The sequence below is a fragment of the Vidua chalybeata genome, chromosome 2 (genome assembly GCF_026979565.1).
Source record: "Vidua chalybeata isolate OUT-0048 chromosome 2, bVidCha1 merged haplotype, whole genome shotgun sequence".
NCBI classification, from domain to species: domain Eukaryota; kingdom Metazoa; phylum Chordata; class Aves; order Passeriformes; family Viduidae; genus Vidua; species Vidua chalybeata.
The window spans coordinates 92758631-92774810 of NC_071531.1; the positions used below are offsets into that span (position 1 = coordinate 92758631).

The 16180-nt window shown below is 42.5% G+C and overlaps 1 protein-coding gene across 3 annotated transcripts in view; it reads right to left on the reverse strand.

The window, feature by feature from the left end:
• Positions 1 to 7474: 7474 nt before the first annotated feature.
• The window catches only part of KATNAL1 (katanin catalytic subunit A1 like 1), a 37417-nt gene continuing 28711 nt past the window's right edge, over positions 7475 to 16180 (reverse strand). For 2 of the 3 annotated variants that reach the window (XM_053932033.1, XM_053932042.1), the window contains 6 exons: positions 14788 to 14946; positions 13517 to 13594; positions 13169 to 13226; positions 12699 to 12833; positions 10257 to 10383; positions 7475 to 8763 (listed from right to left, as the gene is read on the reverse strand). In XM_053932033.1, the coding sequence (XP_053788008.1) occupies positions 8565 to 8763; positions 10257 to 10383; positions 12699 to 12833; positions 13169 to 13226; positions 13517 to 13594; positions 14788 to 14946 (756 nt within the window). In that variant the 3' untranslated portion in view covers positions 7475 to 8564. Of the gene's footprint in view, positions 8764 to 10256; positions 10384 to 12698; positions 12834 to 13168; positions 13227 to 13516; positions 13595 to 13801; positions 13929 to 14787; positions 14947 to 16180 lie in introns of all 3 variants that reach the window. The other variant, XM_053932048.1, reaches the window with a different exon arrangement.

Below are 16180 nucleotides of genomic sequence, written 5' to 3' on the forward strand. Positions count from 1 at the left end.
TTCCTGTCCTTTACTAAACCTGGCCAGGCATTTTTTCGTAAGTGTGACAGTTTTTTTGTCTTCTTAAAATAACCCTGCACCATTAGAGGAGAAGACTGGCCAGGCAGCCTGCAGGTAATTTCTGTCAAAAGGACTGAGAGTTGAAACATGGCACAAAATACCTCTGTTGGAAGAAGTCTTTGAGAAGTAGAGCTGCTGGGTCTGTAATGGGAGACAAAGCCTTTGCACTCCCAGGGTCACCAAGCAGCAAAGCTGTGGTTGTCTACACACAGCCACTGCAGGCTGCTGCCACACCCACGGAGTCCCAGCAGAGCAACACAACAGAAAAACCACAAAACAGGTCCCTGAGGAGCAGAAGAGCAATAGTTTTATTCCCACCTTGGCTGTAAGAGCCACCAGCAGATATGAAGGGAATCTGTTGAACAGACTCAGTTGAAGTGGGTTGACTTCTTGCATAATAGGGTTTCTGGTGCCGAATGCTTAACAGCTCCCTTTGGGAGGCTGCACTTTGGTTTTGCATCTGGATAGCTCAAGAACAAGGAGCGTGCACTGGAGAATCCTGTTCCAGCAGGGTCCTGCACAGAGTGACTGGGGACTCAAGGCAGTGGGAACCTGAGTGTGAGTGCCTGGGCTCCAAGAACAAGGCAGAGGCAGGGAGACTGGCAGAAGGCAGTTGCTATCCATCCTGTCCCTCCACACCCACATTCATCCCAGGTTTCTGGTGGCCATGGACCCCTGGAGTGTGTTAGCTGGTCCCAAATATTTTCTTCCCCTTTGTCTGGGCAGCAACCAAACATCCACACAAATGCTGTGGTCTTCAACCTTGTGGGTGCACGTAGCTGCATCCCTGCAAACAGAATATCCACATCTTTTCTATCACTGCTGTCTGGAGAGCTGCTGCATCTTCCTACACTTCCCTGTGTATTCCACTGCCTATGAACACCTCAGTTATCTAGTGAGTGTTTGCTGTGCAATGATAATATACCCAAACCTTCTGCCCTGCTGCAGGTTATAAAACCAAATACTTTATTTATTTGCTTGATTACAGGAATGTACCATGACAGCAATTTACTTTTTTCTTTGCCTTACTGGGTAACTTGCTGTGTGTGGCTTAAGGACCCACCATGTATGCTCCTGATAATCTGTGTTAAATAAAGAACAGGATCAGTCAGAAAGGAAGGGTGCTGAGGAGGATCCAGTTATACAAGAGCCTGCAGGAGTTTGTACAGTGCAACAAAGCACAAGGTGTTGCTTTACATGGTGAGTCTATAAAAGCATTCAGGGATGTATGATAAATATCAGGGAGTGAGAAATATTTGTTAGACAGCACTACCAGCACAACATCAAATGGATACAAATCAAGTGAAAACTTAGATTGGAAAAAAGTTCCAAATCATCTGTGAGAAAACAAAACATCTGGATATGCCAAAGAGATGTAAAAGGCCCCCTGGGTTACAGGCTCCACTCCATCTTAAAACTGATTAGCTTGTCATTTGTTCCTGTGTTTTAAAATAAGTTGCCTACTCTTCTTCCATCCACATCTATATTGCATGTCTGAGGGAATGCTGTTCCCTCTTCTCACCACTGATTTCCCTTGCCCAGACTGGGTGGGCACACAGGGCTGCAGACCAGCATCCCATCCTCCCCCAACACTGCCTGAGCTCCTCCCCAACCTTCTGCACACAGTTTGCTCCCACAGGCTTCACTCGGGGCTGTGTTTTGCAAAAGCACAGCTGCCTTGGCAGGTGAAGGAGGGAAGCCTGGATCGGGTGCCAAGCATTTGCTTAAGCTGGGCAGTCCCCAGTTTAAATAAATCTGAATTCCCAGGGTCTAGGAAGGGAGGCTGGCCTGGCAGTGCCACCAGTGCGTGGCTGGCAGCCGATTGCCTGCCTCGTTCCCCCTGAGCTGAGGCACACAGATCCCTCAGGCAGGGGAGGAGCAGGCTCTTGGCTCCTCGGCGAGGGGGAAGGAGTCTGGTGCCCCAGCACCATGGCAGAAATGTCTAATTAGATACAACAGAGGGACAGATATGCATACCCAGGGACCTTTCTACACAAGCATAATTTAAGGAAAGCCAAATATTTATTTTAAATGGCTGTGCCATATGCTGATGAAATGCTAATCTGCATAGAAGAAAACATACTGTAAATAAACTCCCCAGAAGCACCTCACATTCACTGAGCTTCATCTTTCCGAGCAAACTAACAAGTAGAAAATAAAATCAGCACTATCCATTATAGACTCTCTCCCATAAGAAATTCAGGCAAGCTTAGGATGTCATGGGCCAGTGCTTTTCAGACCATCATCTGTGGCTCACAGGAGCACCTATTAAGGGTCTGCAAAAGGTATTTAAGAAAAACAAACCTGCTCTATTAAAGAAAAAAAAAAACTTGCTTTATTTAATTCACAATACAGAGATCTTCAGCCTCAGTACAATAAATGCTAGAGGGCTGCAAATCAAAAGCAACTGAGAAATACTACTGTCTGCTTTAGGGTTGGGAACTGGGAGTCAGAGGGACAGTTTTGTCTCCTTTGCTGATCCCAGGACCTTCCACCTCCCTCCCATCCTTCTACCATCTCAACTCCCCGTAAGCATTTGGAGCATCTCTTCTTGCACACCCAAATTGTACCCAGCACAACAAAGCCCCAGGACCCTAGAGAAATACACCACTATTAACACTGCCTTATTCTTCTAGCCCTTCAAGCACAGCTCCAGTCCCACCACATGCCAAAGTTTGAAGACATTTCAAGACGGGCAGCAAGCTTTTGGAAAGTCCAATTTGATTACCTAAAAGGCAGCTTTTGTAGCAGCAGTAACAAATTGGCCCCTGGACATTGTCATGTTTTAAAGCAGCAAGGCTGGGTGATGAAAGCTGTTGGCAGTGCCTGGAACTGGTTTCCTTTGAGCCACTTCCACCCTCTTACGTAGGTTCTGTTCACCGGTGAAGACGCAAAGACCCACACTTTTATCAATGCATATTGTGGTGTTGTCAGCATCTCCTTGAGGGTATTCCCCTTTTCTTCTTGGTTGTATTTATAAACCCTGTGCAGAGTTGCTATGGTTTCTGTTCCTGCCAGCCCAATTGGTATTCTGTGCAGTTCTTCTCACCTTCACCATTTGGGTGACCTTTCCTTCACAAGGAAGATTTCATGCCATCAGCCTGTTCAGTCAGATGTCACACAGCACGCTGTGCCAGAACACCAACAACCAAGCAAAAGAGGGCTCTGTGGAACCAAATAATCTGCAAAGGCTGTCTGAGTGATGGATAAACAATGGTAATTATTTCAAAACAAATTGGAAACAGAAAGCACAGCCCAGCACTGCAACAAAAAGGAAAGCCACAAAAAGAAGAAATTGCAGATCGCTATGTCTTGAGTACTTTTGTATCTTCCTCTAGGCAAGTATTTTTCTACCTTTCTTGCTCTCCAAAGTCAAGTTAAAAAAAAAATCTTAATTCCAAGACATTTTCTTTTACCTCAGTTAAATAACATATGCAAGGGGCTTTGTACAAATGAGAGCAATACAGTTGCAAACTGGCAGTAAAAATTTCTCTCTTTGTCCAAGAAATACTCTAAATATTATATTTAAGTGAGTTTGCACAAGCTACACTGCTTACTGTACAGCCAGTCAGGCAGGTTGCATGATGAGTTTCTCCAAAAGTAAGCATCCTGGGAACAAGTTCAGTTGCTTCATGTACCAACGAGATCATGGGATCTCCAAAATCCTAGCCCAGACACTGAACAAATAGCCCATGGCTTCCCCCTAACTCTGAGAAAAATGTTCCTACTGCAGCAAAGAAATCACAAATACACAAAAGCCAGGAAACAGAGCTTGGACATGATACAACCCTAACTCTGCCTGTGCAGTAGGAGTGGGAACATCCCCACATTTAGCCACTTCATAACAGAGCCAGAACTTTCCTTGTGGCACCTCCTTGGCTGCTGAGTTAAGTTTTCTTGCATTGGACAACTAGCCTAGCCAAGATATTTCATCCCATCTGCTTTTAATGCTAGCTGGGGCCTTCTAAAGAAGAGGAAAATTGCCTGAATATTTCCAAGACACCTACATGCAGACATGTGTAGAAGCATGGCACCTTAGCTGATGAAAAGACAGCTCTGTACTGCACACAAAGAAATTTCTCTGTTAGAGGTACTGAACCACCATGTATGTGCTGAGTGGGTCACAAGAACGGGTCACAACCAGCACACAAAGCCAGGGAGGCCCAGAAGGCAGAGAGGGTCAAATGTTCCTGTGCTGTGGGATGCAGGAGCAGCACTTGCTGCTGCAGCTCTGTTAGCTGTGCTGTGTGTGGCAGCTGGGCTCTGAACACGGGTGACTGAGGCATCCGCAGCGACGGCCAAGCTTTTGCACAGTGCCCCAGTGAAACCCTCACCGTGCGCAGGGAAATGGCCGTGTGAGACATTCTCTGAACTGCACCAGCGCCTGGCCTTTGCTATCACCAGCAGTCTGCTTTATACCAGAGCACTACTGAGCCTACTCTTGTCCATCTTGGCTCCACTCTGCACCACAGTGCTGCCTGGTGGACAGCTCACACAGAGGGGGCTCAGCTGCTGCCGTGGTGCTGACACCCACTTTACACCAGTCTGCAGCTCTAGGATTCCCAGGCTCCCTGCCTGCTCCCCGGCAGCACGGTGTCACCTGCGCGTTCATCACATACTTATCTGTCACTACAGCTGTGAAAAAACATCTCAATTCATAATCTGATTGAGGGTGGCTTATTCCAATGACAGATTAAAAAAAATCACTAAAAAAAAATCACTATTTCTTCATCTGCTTCTACCTCCTCATGCCTGGATTGTACCATGAAGTCTTTGGTCATTCGATGGAGGACTTCTTTACAGCACACAAGCTCTTTCATCTTTCCCATGATCAGAACAAGTCAGTGCACCTTTGCTATTTCAGTCACTTTTAAACTGGGGTGAGTTGAACTTCCTATGCAAAGATTTGACCTCTCTTGAAATCCCCTGATCAGCATTTCCCTTGCTCGCTCTTTCATGTTTGAAGCATTATGAAACACTGGAAACTCCATTCTTTCACAAGGAAGTTAGGGAGAAAATTCAAATAATCAACTCAGTCCCAGGAGACACAGGTTCTCTTTCCAAGTTTGAAAGCTCCTTCCTAATAGAAGTTTTTCTCTTGAAAGTCTCCTGGTTAGCAGGCAGCTTCTTTGGAGCCTGATTATACTTCCAGCCCAGGGGCAAGTAATAAAAAAGGCTGCCTGGCTCTGTGAGGTCTGAATCAGGTGCTAACACTGAACATCTGCTGGGGCCTCTGCTCTCCTCTACCCTCCCTTCTATGTGCTGGGCATTGCAGTATTCTCCACTTTATAGCTTGTGGCAACAAAAGGCCAATTTAGAGAGAAAGCATTGCTGACAGCTTTATCCAAAACCCCCAGATTTTAACTGCTCTCCATCCAGGACTTTGGTGAAAGGGCACCACGACATACTGAAGAGATCCACATTGTATGGCAGCCTTTGGAAGCAGTTAGCAGCAAAGCACTCCCAGCCCCACTCGAGTGAGACGGACAGACTCTAGCGCACATTTATTACTTCATACAGCCAGATCGCGTACTGTACAAAAATTAACAGAGCCACCCAGCAGGGCCTTCACAGATGTTTAGAAAACACACAAATGCAGCTCTAAAATATGTTCTTTATGTAATCTAGATAAAACTACTGAAGCACCACCTATTGTGGTCACACCCTACGTGTGTGGATGATCTCTAGACACAAACAGGTACAGATTGAACAGTGTTGCTGTGACACATGGCTGTGTCATGCTTGTACATTGCTTTCCAAGGAATCCAGGTTCCTTACACAAGGGTTTCCAGCACTGGCACGTGAAGTGGTCTCACTTTGAGCCGCAAGCTCATCCTTTGGGCTTTGAGCTGCTGCCACTGTTGGCTGCCCTTCCCTCCTGGGCTGCTCCTTGCTGCATCCACTGCTGGCTCCCCTGGAGTCAATAACCCAGTCTCTAAGCCTACCTAGGTGGGTGTGCCAGCATGACTTGGTACAGATAAAAGAGTCAGTACACAAGGACAGCTCCCTTTCCTGAAATGTCTCAGCAGGGAAGGGATGGTCTCAGTCTTCTGGGGTGCCTGATCTAGCAGGGCCCAAGTCATGTCAGTAATTCTGGGGCACAACCATCATATACATCTACTGCCCAAAAACTTTCACTTTTCTGTTCTGCAGCTGTGAATGATGAATGGACCTGTACAGTAAAAACATTACTGGGGTAGAAACCATGACCTTTAGAGAAAAAAGACTGCAGCACCTGAATAATTCCTACTAAAGGGAATGCCCAGTACAGTGTTTTTTGCTTAACAGCCAAGAGGGAAGTTTAATGCCTTAAGGTAGAAGGTCCATCAAAGAGCTAAGGAATGACAATTTCACCAAGTGCTGTGCTTTCATCAGTAGCAAGGTCACTGCAGTTTGCAATGTGAAACTGAGCAAACTGGAACTTGTTTGCAACTGCTGAATCCCAGCACTGCTCTTGGGCAGCTGAGTAGGGTTGTTACTGGCATTTATGTCAACTCCCTTCTACATCTTGGTTGTGTAGATTAAGCTCCTTGGGCAGCAATGGCCTCTTTAGTGAGAGACCCCATAGTGCTAATCTGGTATTGGCCACAAAAGATTTGTGTAGCTTTACTAATTTCTACTGCAGTCAAACAAACAAACAAACTAAGAACAACTGTGGCCATCTACAGCTTCATAAGGAAAAAATGACAGTCCACAGCAGTATTTTCAGAGCTTTCTCTCTATAAAGGTCCAGTTATTCCCTGGGAGGAATTATAGAATAATTAAGGTTGGAAAAGACTTCTCAGATCATCAAATCTGACCATTAACCCAGCACTGACATGTCAAAATGTTCACATGTCCCCAACTGCTACATCTACACATTTTTGAAACACTTCCAGGGATGGTGATTTTACCACTTCCCTGAGAAATGAAGTATGTGATTTAAGGTTTTTTAGTGGTTAACATGTCATGGCCCAAGAGACCCGTATGCTGAATTACTGACATTACTGGGAACATCTGAGGACTAACAAAAAGTAACAAATAAGGATATATTCCCATTCAATAAGAGGTGCTGTGTGTTTCTAACTCCATCACATCTGTCTGTGCCACTAGGAGTCTCCACAGAGAGCTGAATGGTTAAATACCTACCAAGCTGCAGGGCAATTCACATCCACCAAGATACTTAAGGCCTAGCTCACAACATCACCAAAAACCTGAGAGCTTGCATATTTCTCTGTAAATCTGGTTTGACCACTCCTTCACATTCCTACCACAGGAAAACTTCATGTGCCCGACTCGCAGGCTGAGTCTGTGAAAAGCTCATACAGTCAATGTGACAAGTATCCTCTAGAGAGGATTTCTCATGTTAGACTTTAGAACCCTTCTCATCACTGCACTTGTATGAGGGAAGGGAAGAAACATTTAAGAACATAAATGAGATCATACAGATTATTTTATAAATATTATTAAACCAGTAACATTTATACATTTTTAAGAAATCTTCACCCAAAAAAAAAAAAAAAAAAAAGCATGAACAGTTCTACAACATAAAAAGGTAAAAGTCCCATTGCCTAGTAATGCTAGGAAGAAATTAGTATCTAATCAGAAGTGAAAGTTCACAGCCATTTGTTCTAAGGACAGCATTGTGTTTTAAATACAGCCTTGAAATTAGTGTCTTTATTAAACTCTTAATACTAAAATAATAATAATAATAATAATAATAATAGTAATAACAATTACATTTAGATAGCACAGACAAAGCACAAGATGATACACAAGCATAAAAGTGCAAGTTATAACCTAAGTCAAAGTGCCTACTTGTCAAACAGGTTCAAACTATGTTCAGAGAACAAGCATAAACCGGACTGAGAACAATCCATGCCTTTTTCTTTCCCTCTCATTCCCATTCAGAAATCATTGCAGGTAACACTGATAACAGCCTGAAGTGACATCAATTCCAAATGGGAGTACATGAGAGGAGAGTCTGGCCCATGTCTTGATGGAAAACTGATCCTCATTTCCTCTGTGTAATGCCAATTAATCCACAGGCTTTGCTCTGAATATCCGAGCACAGAGAGAAAGAATAATAACTTGGATGCCACATTCAAGGGAGGCAGAAGCAGCACTTAAGAGCAGGGAGGGTACAGCAAGCCCTTGTCTGTTCCTCTGGAGTCACATCCCCCAGCTGATTTATTGACTCCAGCCATAAAAAATGACTAAGAGGAAGTTAAGTAACACTGCTCTTGATTTGAAAAATAAAAAGACTACCCTCAGAAGTATGATTTTTCCCTTCCTGTTTGTCTTATTTTTCTACTTCAGAGATAAAATATCTTTTACAGTATCAGCTCATTATTGTGTTCATTCCCTTTAAAGGCAAATAGCTTAAAACATCCTGTCACCAGAAAGGGGTGGGATGAGGGCAGAGGCAGACCTTTTATTAAACCTTTAAAAAGATTTCTAACTCATTTTGAAAGTGAGAACAACAAAAACCATAAAACTCCAGCAAAGGAAAGCTGTCACTGAGATTAAGCAGATCCAAACTCTGCCATCCATTTTTCATACTTCTCCAGGTCTGCAGCAGAAACAGATTTGGAGATTTTCTTCAGAGCCAGCTCAAAGTCCCCCTTGGTAACCGGCATCTGAAGCTCTTCTTTAGAAAGTGCACGAATCTCTTCTGGAGTTAAGCCATTAATACGTCTTCTCATTGCCATTAAAGATGCATCCCTGGAAATACAGGACAATTCATGGGAGCTAATTGCTAGCAGAATTTGCTGTAAGCCTATGAATTTTGATTGTGTACTCTTGCTAGAAACCACTGGCAGGAACATTTAAGACAGCATTTATTTACCATAGAAGATGCAGTTCACATCTTTCATAGCTTCCATGTTCCCAGATCACTACATTAATTCAACATAAAGAATGCATTGGCACCAAAACCCATTTAAGCATATGGTAAATGTGCAGAGATAATTAAAACTATAAAACTGAAAACCCTTTAACAATGATTCATGGAGATGAAATTTTACAACTTTAGAGCAGAAAAGGACAGGGTGGGAGACAAACTCAAAGACTTTTTTTTTTTTTTAAGTAATCTGGATTTTTACACCTCATTCCTTTTAGACTTCAACTTTCTCCCTGCAGCATAGCTCCAAAGGACAGTCAGCAAGGGTTAAGAGTGCAGCCCAGCTCGGCTGCCTGCTTGTCCATAGCACCTGGATGTGTGAAGGGCAGAGCAGGAGGCATCAGACACAACATCACATGGCCCTGAAGTGCTGAGGCCATCGGTGCCTGTGGCTCCTCATGCTCTGCCTGCTCTCTGACTCCTCCCCAGCTCAGATCCTGCCAGCCTGGCCTATTGGCTTGAAGAATACTGCTCATTTTCTAACACCATGGCCCACAAGCAGTCTGAAATTACATTTTCTTTTTCCCCAGGTTTTTCCCAGCAAGGGCTAACACAAGCCTTAGGGAGAAAGGTAATTTCACTACTACATGACACACACCGAGTTTTCAAATCCGTGGAGTGATTTCACATTTTCAGAAAGGCAGCAGGGGGAGAAGAAAAAAGATTCCCAAGCCATACTCTTACAGGATCAGTTTCTCTTGACAGGATACTTAAGGAACATAGACTTCCTTCAGATAAGTTTCTTTAAATACCTATCCTTCACCAGAAAAGACTGATTTGTCAAAAATGAAACAAATTGTGGAAACAGGATGGAAATAAATTAAATACTAATATTATCATCTATATCCCCCCTGCACCTAGAAGATGCAGGTAGGCACCAAGACTCAGCTGCACTGGGGGCTGTCCAAACATGCAGCCTATAGAAGTCCCAAAGAAATGTTCTGTGAAAGGCATTTTTTGGATTATGGAATTCTAGCTCTTAAACGAATGGGATTTAAAAAAAAACCCAACAATCCGCTTTGCACTACATTAACAAATGCAGACAACTACAGTAAATGCAGCCAACTGTAACATGAGATTTGCTCAGATAATTTTTTTCACTTCAGATCCAAGAAAACCACATCTCACAGAAAGACTCCATGGTATTTGGACCGCTCCACATGATAGTAATACCTGAATACAGTAAATAGATTTGGGCCTCAAACACAGACACTGTGAGCATGGCTTCAGCTATAGTGGGTATTGCCTTTTATCATATAATGCAAATGATGACTTCCCATGTAGTTCTATTTGCAAATTAAGGGCAATGAGATACCTGCAAACATTAGTGATGTCAGCACCAGAATAGCCTTCAATCTTCTCAGCAATTTCTTCAAGGCTGATATCAGGATCTAGTTCTACTTCCCGAAGATTAATCTTCAGTAGTTCTGCTCTGCCTTTTGCTAGAACGTAGAAATATTTGTTTGAGGACTGGCAAGAGTTACATTAAAAAATATATAAACACAACTTAGATTTTTCAGTGGAAAATATGAACAAAAGAGTTCAATATAAGAAAAGAGAGAGAACAAGTCATAGTGAAGTGTGCAATCAAATACAGTAAAGTATTTGATTAAATGCAGTATATTGAAACAGCATAGTCGAGAGATATTTGTCAAAGTGATCTGTCACTAAAAATGTCTGTTATGTCTCAGGTGATAAAGCATTTGGTCACATATTACCCAAGGGCACAAAAGCACAATCCTACAAATTTCTGTTTCTTCTCACATCCCTTTGGATCCACTCCCTATTCGAGGGTTTGACTGCATATTAGTCATAGTTTCATTAGAACTACAATAAGGATTCTATTAAAAGAGCTTCAGACAGCACAAACCCCTTAACAACAGGCTGAACTCTAAGCATATGTTTAAGCAGTTTATTCAGTTGGGACCCAAGAAATCAGCTGAAGCCTGATAGAAAACAGACACATTAATACAATAAACATATATTAATATATTTTTGATAGCAATGTCCTGGTATCCCACTTTCCTACCCAGATGCAGTGTGCACACAGTGATAACCAGCTGTGTCAATGAGCACTCATGCACTCAATTAACCATTTCTCTTGCAGAGGGCACGTGCATATGTGCATTTGGGTACACATGTTAAGCAGCCTAAGCTTGTAAGGGGGAATTCACATTTGACAGCTTAGGCCTCCGTGTTGCTCTGCACAAGGGTGGGAAAGAAGAGGATGACTGGTTTCCTGGCTTTCACTGTCCAGGAAAAATATGCCAGCTCAGCATCTTTATTCCCCAAGTGATCAATTTTTATGACATATAAAAAAGGACGACCACAACAGAAGAAGTAGCAGTAGGAAAGGCTAAAAATCTTAAAAAAATGTCCAATAAAATACAGTATGTTTTATTCATTGATGTCCCTAATTCTTACTTTTTTAACTTTTGGGGAAGGAGAAATGCAAAAGAAAATAGTTTCTCTAGAGCTGCTGGTTTTGTGTGCTTTGCAGAACTGTCAAGAGCACAGAGTTATCCATCACACACAATTGGCACTAGCTATTAAATGGGGATTTATTATTTAGAGGGCACAATGTCCACACAAGCATACCTGCAGAGAGTATCCTGCATCAGAGAACATTCTTCTAATTGTTGCTGTGGGGCTAAGCAAGTCTGTGCGGCATTTTGAAAATTAAACACTACAGAATATATGCTTACATCAAATTCCAGAATATACAGGTGCATCTATGCTACCATGCCACCTTTTCAGTTAAAATGCCTGACTATATCAAATCACACAGCACAGTTACAAGACTTGCCCAGAGTAGCACAACATTCTTACTTGCAGAACAGAAACAACAGAAACTAAGACTGGAAATAAAACCAGATCACATCTCCTATGTTGTCCAGGGTGTGATACACTGTGTTAGAAAACAATCTGGTTTAATTAGAAACAAAAGGAAGAGCTGATAGGATTTTAAACTAATTGGTCATAAAGACAGGCATCCTGTTAGGAGCTGTTACTGCCTGTAAGCTGCAAAGACAAGCTGTAGAGCTATTAAGTGTCCTTAGACCTGCTAAACTCAATCACAACCACTGTCACCATGGACATGCATCTTGTTATCTTGAGTGCTCATGCAGGGAGATGAGGCATCCACTGTACCAAGAAGAAAGGGAGCTATGCAAACTTCAAGTGATAGGAATCTCAAAATTAATAGGACAGGTGAATGACAGCTAGGAAAGACAATACAAGCTGAGATGTCTTAGGGCAGGAAAGCAATCAGCCTGCTGCATTCTGAGTGACTGGAAGCACAGTAATAAAGGCAAGCAAGCAGTGATTTGCAATGAACTAAGCCTGTAAGTGAAAATTCATGGATCTACTTCTTTCCATTTGTCTGCGAGGGCATGGAGTGCATTTGCAATATTTGTGAACATGTCCAAAGGCTGCCTTTGATGATCACTCAAGGACTGACTGTTAAACATTTAAAATAATTCTAAGCTCATTAAAACCAACTCTCTTTCAAAATATAAGAACCCATCAATGGCTTGCAATGAAATGCCACAGCTCTTTGTTTTTCAGCCCCCAAGCAAGCAGCATTTCTCTTTTTTTCACTCTCTTTAAAAATAAAGCGATCCAGACAAATGATTAACCCCTGAATTACACTGCTCATCACAAAACTATCAGGATTCCTTACAAGTGCAACAGTCCTGCAGTTATCCTAAACTCATCTTGTAAAGAGAGGAAAGGAAAATGGTCTTCTCAAACAGACCTGTGGGCAAAGGTATATAGATCCTCTTCTCCAGTCTCCGTCGGAGAGCTTCGTCAATATCCCAGGGAAAATTTGTAGCAGATAATACCATAACCATCTTGGAAGGGTCATCGTTCTCCAGAGCACCACCTACCCCTGCAAGCACAACAGTTCAGAGCAATTTTACTCCAGAGCTCTTATTGATGGAGATGTTTGCTGAGAAACACTGCACAGACAAACATAGCCTGGACAAAGCTAAGCAACAGCTCTCTATAGTCCTGTGTCCCTTTCCAAACTTCCCATAGCTAGGTGTCACAAGACCATCATTATCAAAGAAAGAGGGACAGTTCATTATTTTGCTGAGTAAGGGGAGGGCTTTCTTGGACAGCGCTAGTAACACAGCAATATGTGAGTGTAGCCCTACTAGTCCCACTGACAGTGCTATCTCTGTCGAGTCTGGTCATAGAAGAAATAGGAGTCACTCAGCTTACCAAGTGAGGACTGCAAAGAGATCAAAAGCTTTCCTATCCTGAGCTTACCACAATGAACCTGCAAATTTGAGAACATTTAAAATAGTAGTTTATATACAGTCATTTATACAGCAGTTCATGATAGCTGCAATATCAAGGTGGCTATCAAACCTCTACACCATACAATATTCCTTAGATGGTCATGCTTGTTGTGTGCAACTGCACAAAACAGGTACTACATCTGACTTAAAAGGGTGATATTAGCTGCCATCATAGAATACAGCAAAAGCAGATCTCACAACAGGGTTCCACAGTTGGAGAGTCTAGCAAAGGGCGGAATTTTGTTTAAACTGAATACAAATTAAATACCTGCATAAAACTGCACAAATCTCCATTATCTGCTTCTTGTGGAGTCTGTATCTCTTTAATATGAGCTTTCAAGTCACCCTAAAAATAGCCATTTAAGAAAAAATAAAGCAGAACACCCTTTTCAGTTATCTGTTGTTGAACACTCCAAAAATACACTCATCTCAAGTTGTGTCTCATTTTTCTCTCATGCATAAAGCCAGGTTTTCCAGATGGGTCAAGTTCCTATGTTCCCACCTGTAAAGAAACAGCATCCCAGCCCCAAAGCCAGATCTAAGCCCTTGTTACCATCCATTTGCACAAGCAGCTCTGACTTGACTCTGCGACTGGCCTCGTGTTCGTCAGACGTGCCTCTGCGGCTGCAGATGGAATCTATCTCATCAATGAAGATTGTTGTTGGCGCATAAAACCGTGCCTTTATTCAAATGAAAACATCACTATTAAGGCTGCTCAGCAAGCACAAGCCCTCATCAGACCACAACCCAGCCCTGCTGGAGATACCGCACACATATCTTCCCTGACTGTCACAAGGGAGGAATTCAAGACCTTGATTTACACACTGTCATATGCTGAGGTTTATACACTTTAAATTGTACTCCTTGGGTCAGTGTTCATTGGCTTTCCCCAGCAAATGACATTGAAATGGGGAAAAGAAACACTACCACAACACGGATAGTCTTCTTGACACAATACAGGCAGTTTTCCTGTCCAGGTTTTGGGCTGGTGAGAGTTAAGCATAAAGGATAGAAGGGAGCTTAGCAATCTCAAGAGACTCAGGTTTTAGCTGTGGATATTACAGGAGTGCAGCGAGGGTCTCAGAGGTATAGCCCACATGGATATGTCCTTCACACACCCTGCATAATGGACTGCACCCACAGCTTCACTGAGAGGCTTGTGACCATCATTCAGAACAAAAACAGAACTAAAATATGTATGGCTTCTAGAATAATTGCTCCAAACCCCTTCCAATTTCAAATCTACTTCATATGGGATTGTTACCCCATAATCAAACAACTACTGAATTTCTGTTGAGGTCATGACTCTCTATTTAGTCTGGAAAATGCTATCCTAAACAAGGGTGATGAAGCATTTCCTTCTTAATCCTTAATAACATACCATATGTGGAAACCTAGAAATTATGTTTTTCTAATTGGTTGAGGAGGTGTCAGTTCAGTGAACTCCATGCTTCCAACATGCCACTGGAAGGGCAGGAAACCAAGAGCGCTGTCCTTTCTCACCTTAATGAGCCCCAGATCACCTCATCAAGGACATACCATTTCAAACAAGAGGCGGACCAGCTTCTCAGACTCGCCTCTGTATTTAGACGTCAGTGTGGAGGAAGACACGTTGAAGAATGTTGTCCCACATTCTGTAGCAACAGCTTTTGCTAGCATTGTCTTCCCAGTGCCAGGAGGACCAACCATCAGCACACCCTGGAAGGTGAGAACAAAGGTAACGAACAACAAATTAAGAAAACTTTGCCATTGGTACTCTACATAACATCTCAATATGAGCCAAGATCTGGATTTAAATTAATAACATAATCATCATCAGTGGAAAACAGAAGACAAGTATCCTGCTTTCGAGGACAGTGTGGAAGTGTTCTGCCATTTCTTCTTACAACTCCACTGGAGTCAGAACCACAAAAGCCAGTACCTGTTGCTTGTACTAACACCTAGGAAATGGACAAGAGATTTACAGCCTTGCTCAGAATCAGAGTCTTGACTTGAACTTAGGCCTTTCCCAGCTCACAAGGGGCTGCAGAGGCAGATGAAGACAGTAAATTCTTTTTTTGGAACAAAGGCCCCTTCACGAGAAACTTTCACAGAAACCAAAATACTTTCACAGTAAGTTGTGTTTCCTCAGTAGAGAAATTTTCTACAGAAAAACACTTTCCCAAAATATCCCGACAATATGTATGACTCTGGTTGGTGTTTACATTTGCATGAGAGCATTCACTGAATACATCAGTCTGTTTTTTGCTTAATCTCCCAATCTCAATGTTCCTATGACCACATTACTGCGTCAAAGCAATTCCTGGATGAAACACCATCCTCATCAAGCTGGATGATTGGACTGTACTGCTATTACTATTTTACAGATAAGCAACTGTGGCTCATGTGGACTACTGCTTAGTCCCACAAAAGCCTAATCTGAACTTCAGTGATTATTCAGAAAGCTTTTTAAACTAGAAACAATTCTTATATCCACATCATCAGACTATCTTTCCATCTGTGGTCTCTGAAAGAAAGAAGCACACATGTATGTAGCTCAGCACATTTGCCCATGATTACATAGTTTTTTGGCTTTACACAGAACCCATGTTAAGATCTCATCACTGAGATGGGTTAATTACTCTTGATAATACTACTAAATACAGCCATCTTTATGGGTAGTCTTTCCAACCCTTTCAGCAGCAGCACTGGAGAGGGACATAACCCTGGTCCATGTTCTGTACAGTGCTAGTATAGGGCCCTGTGATTTTAAGTAAATCAATGAAAATGTAGTGCTCAAGCAGCTTGGGGTTTTTTTCCCCTCCCAATTGCAAGATCTTATTACATGCTAACAAGAGTTTCCTAAAATCGTACTGTATTGCAAGGGTAATCAAATTAGCTAGTGTTAGAATTGCACATCATAATGTGCTTTGCAATTAATAACTTACATAAA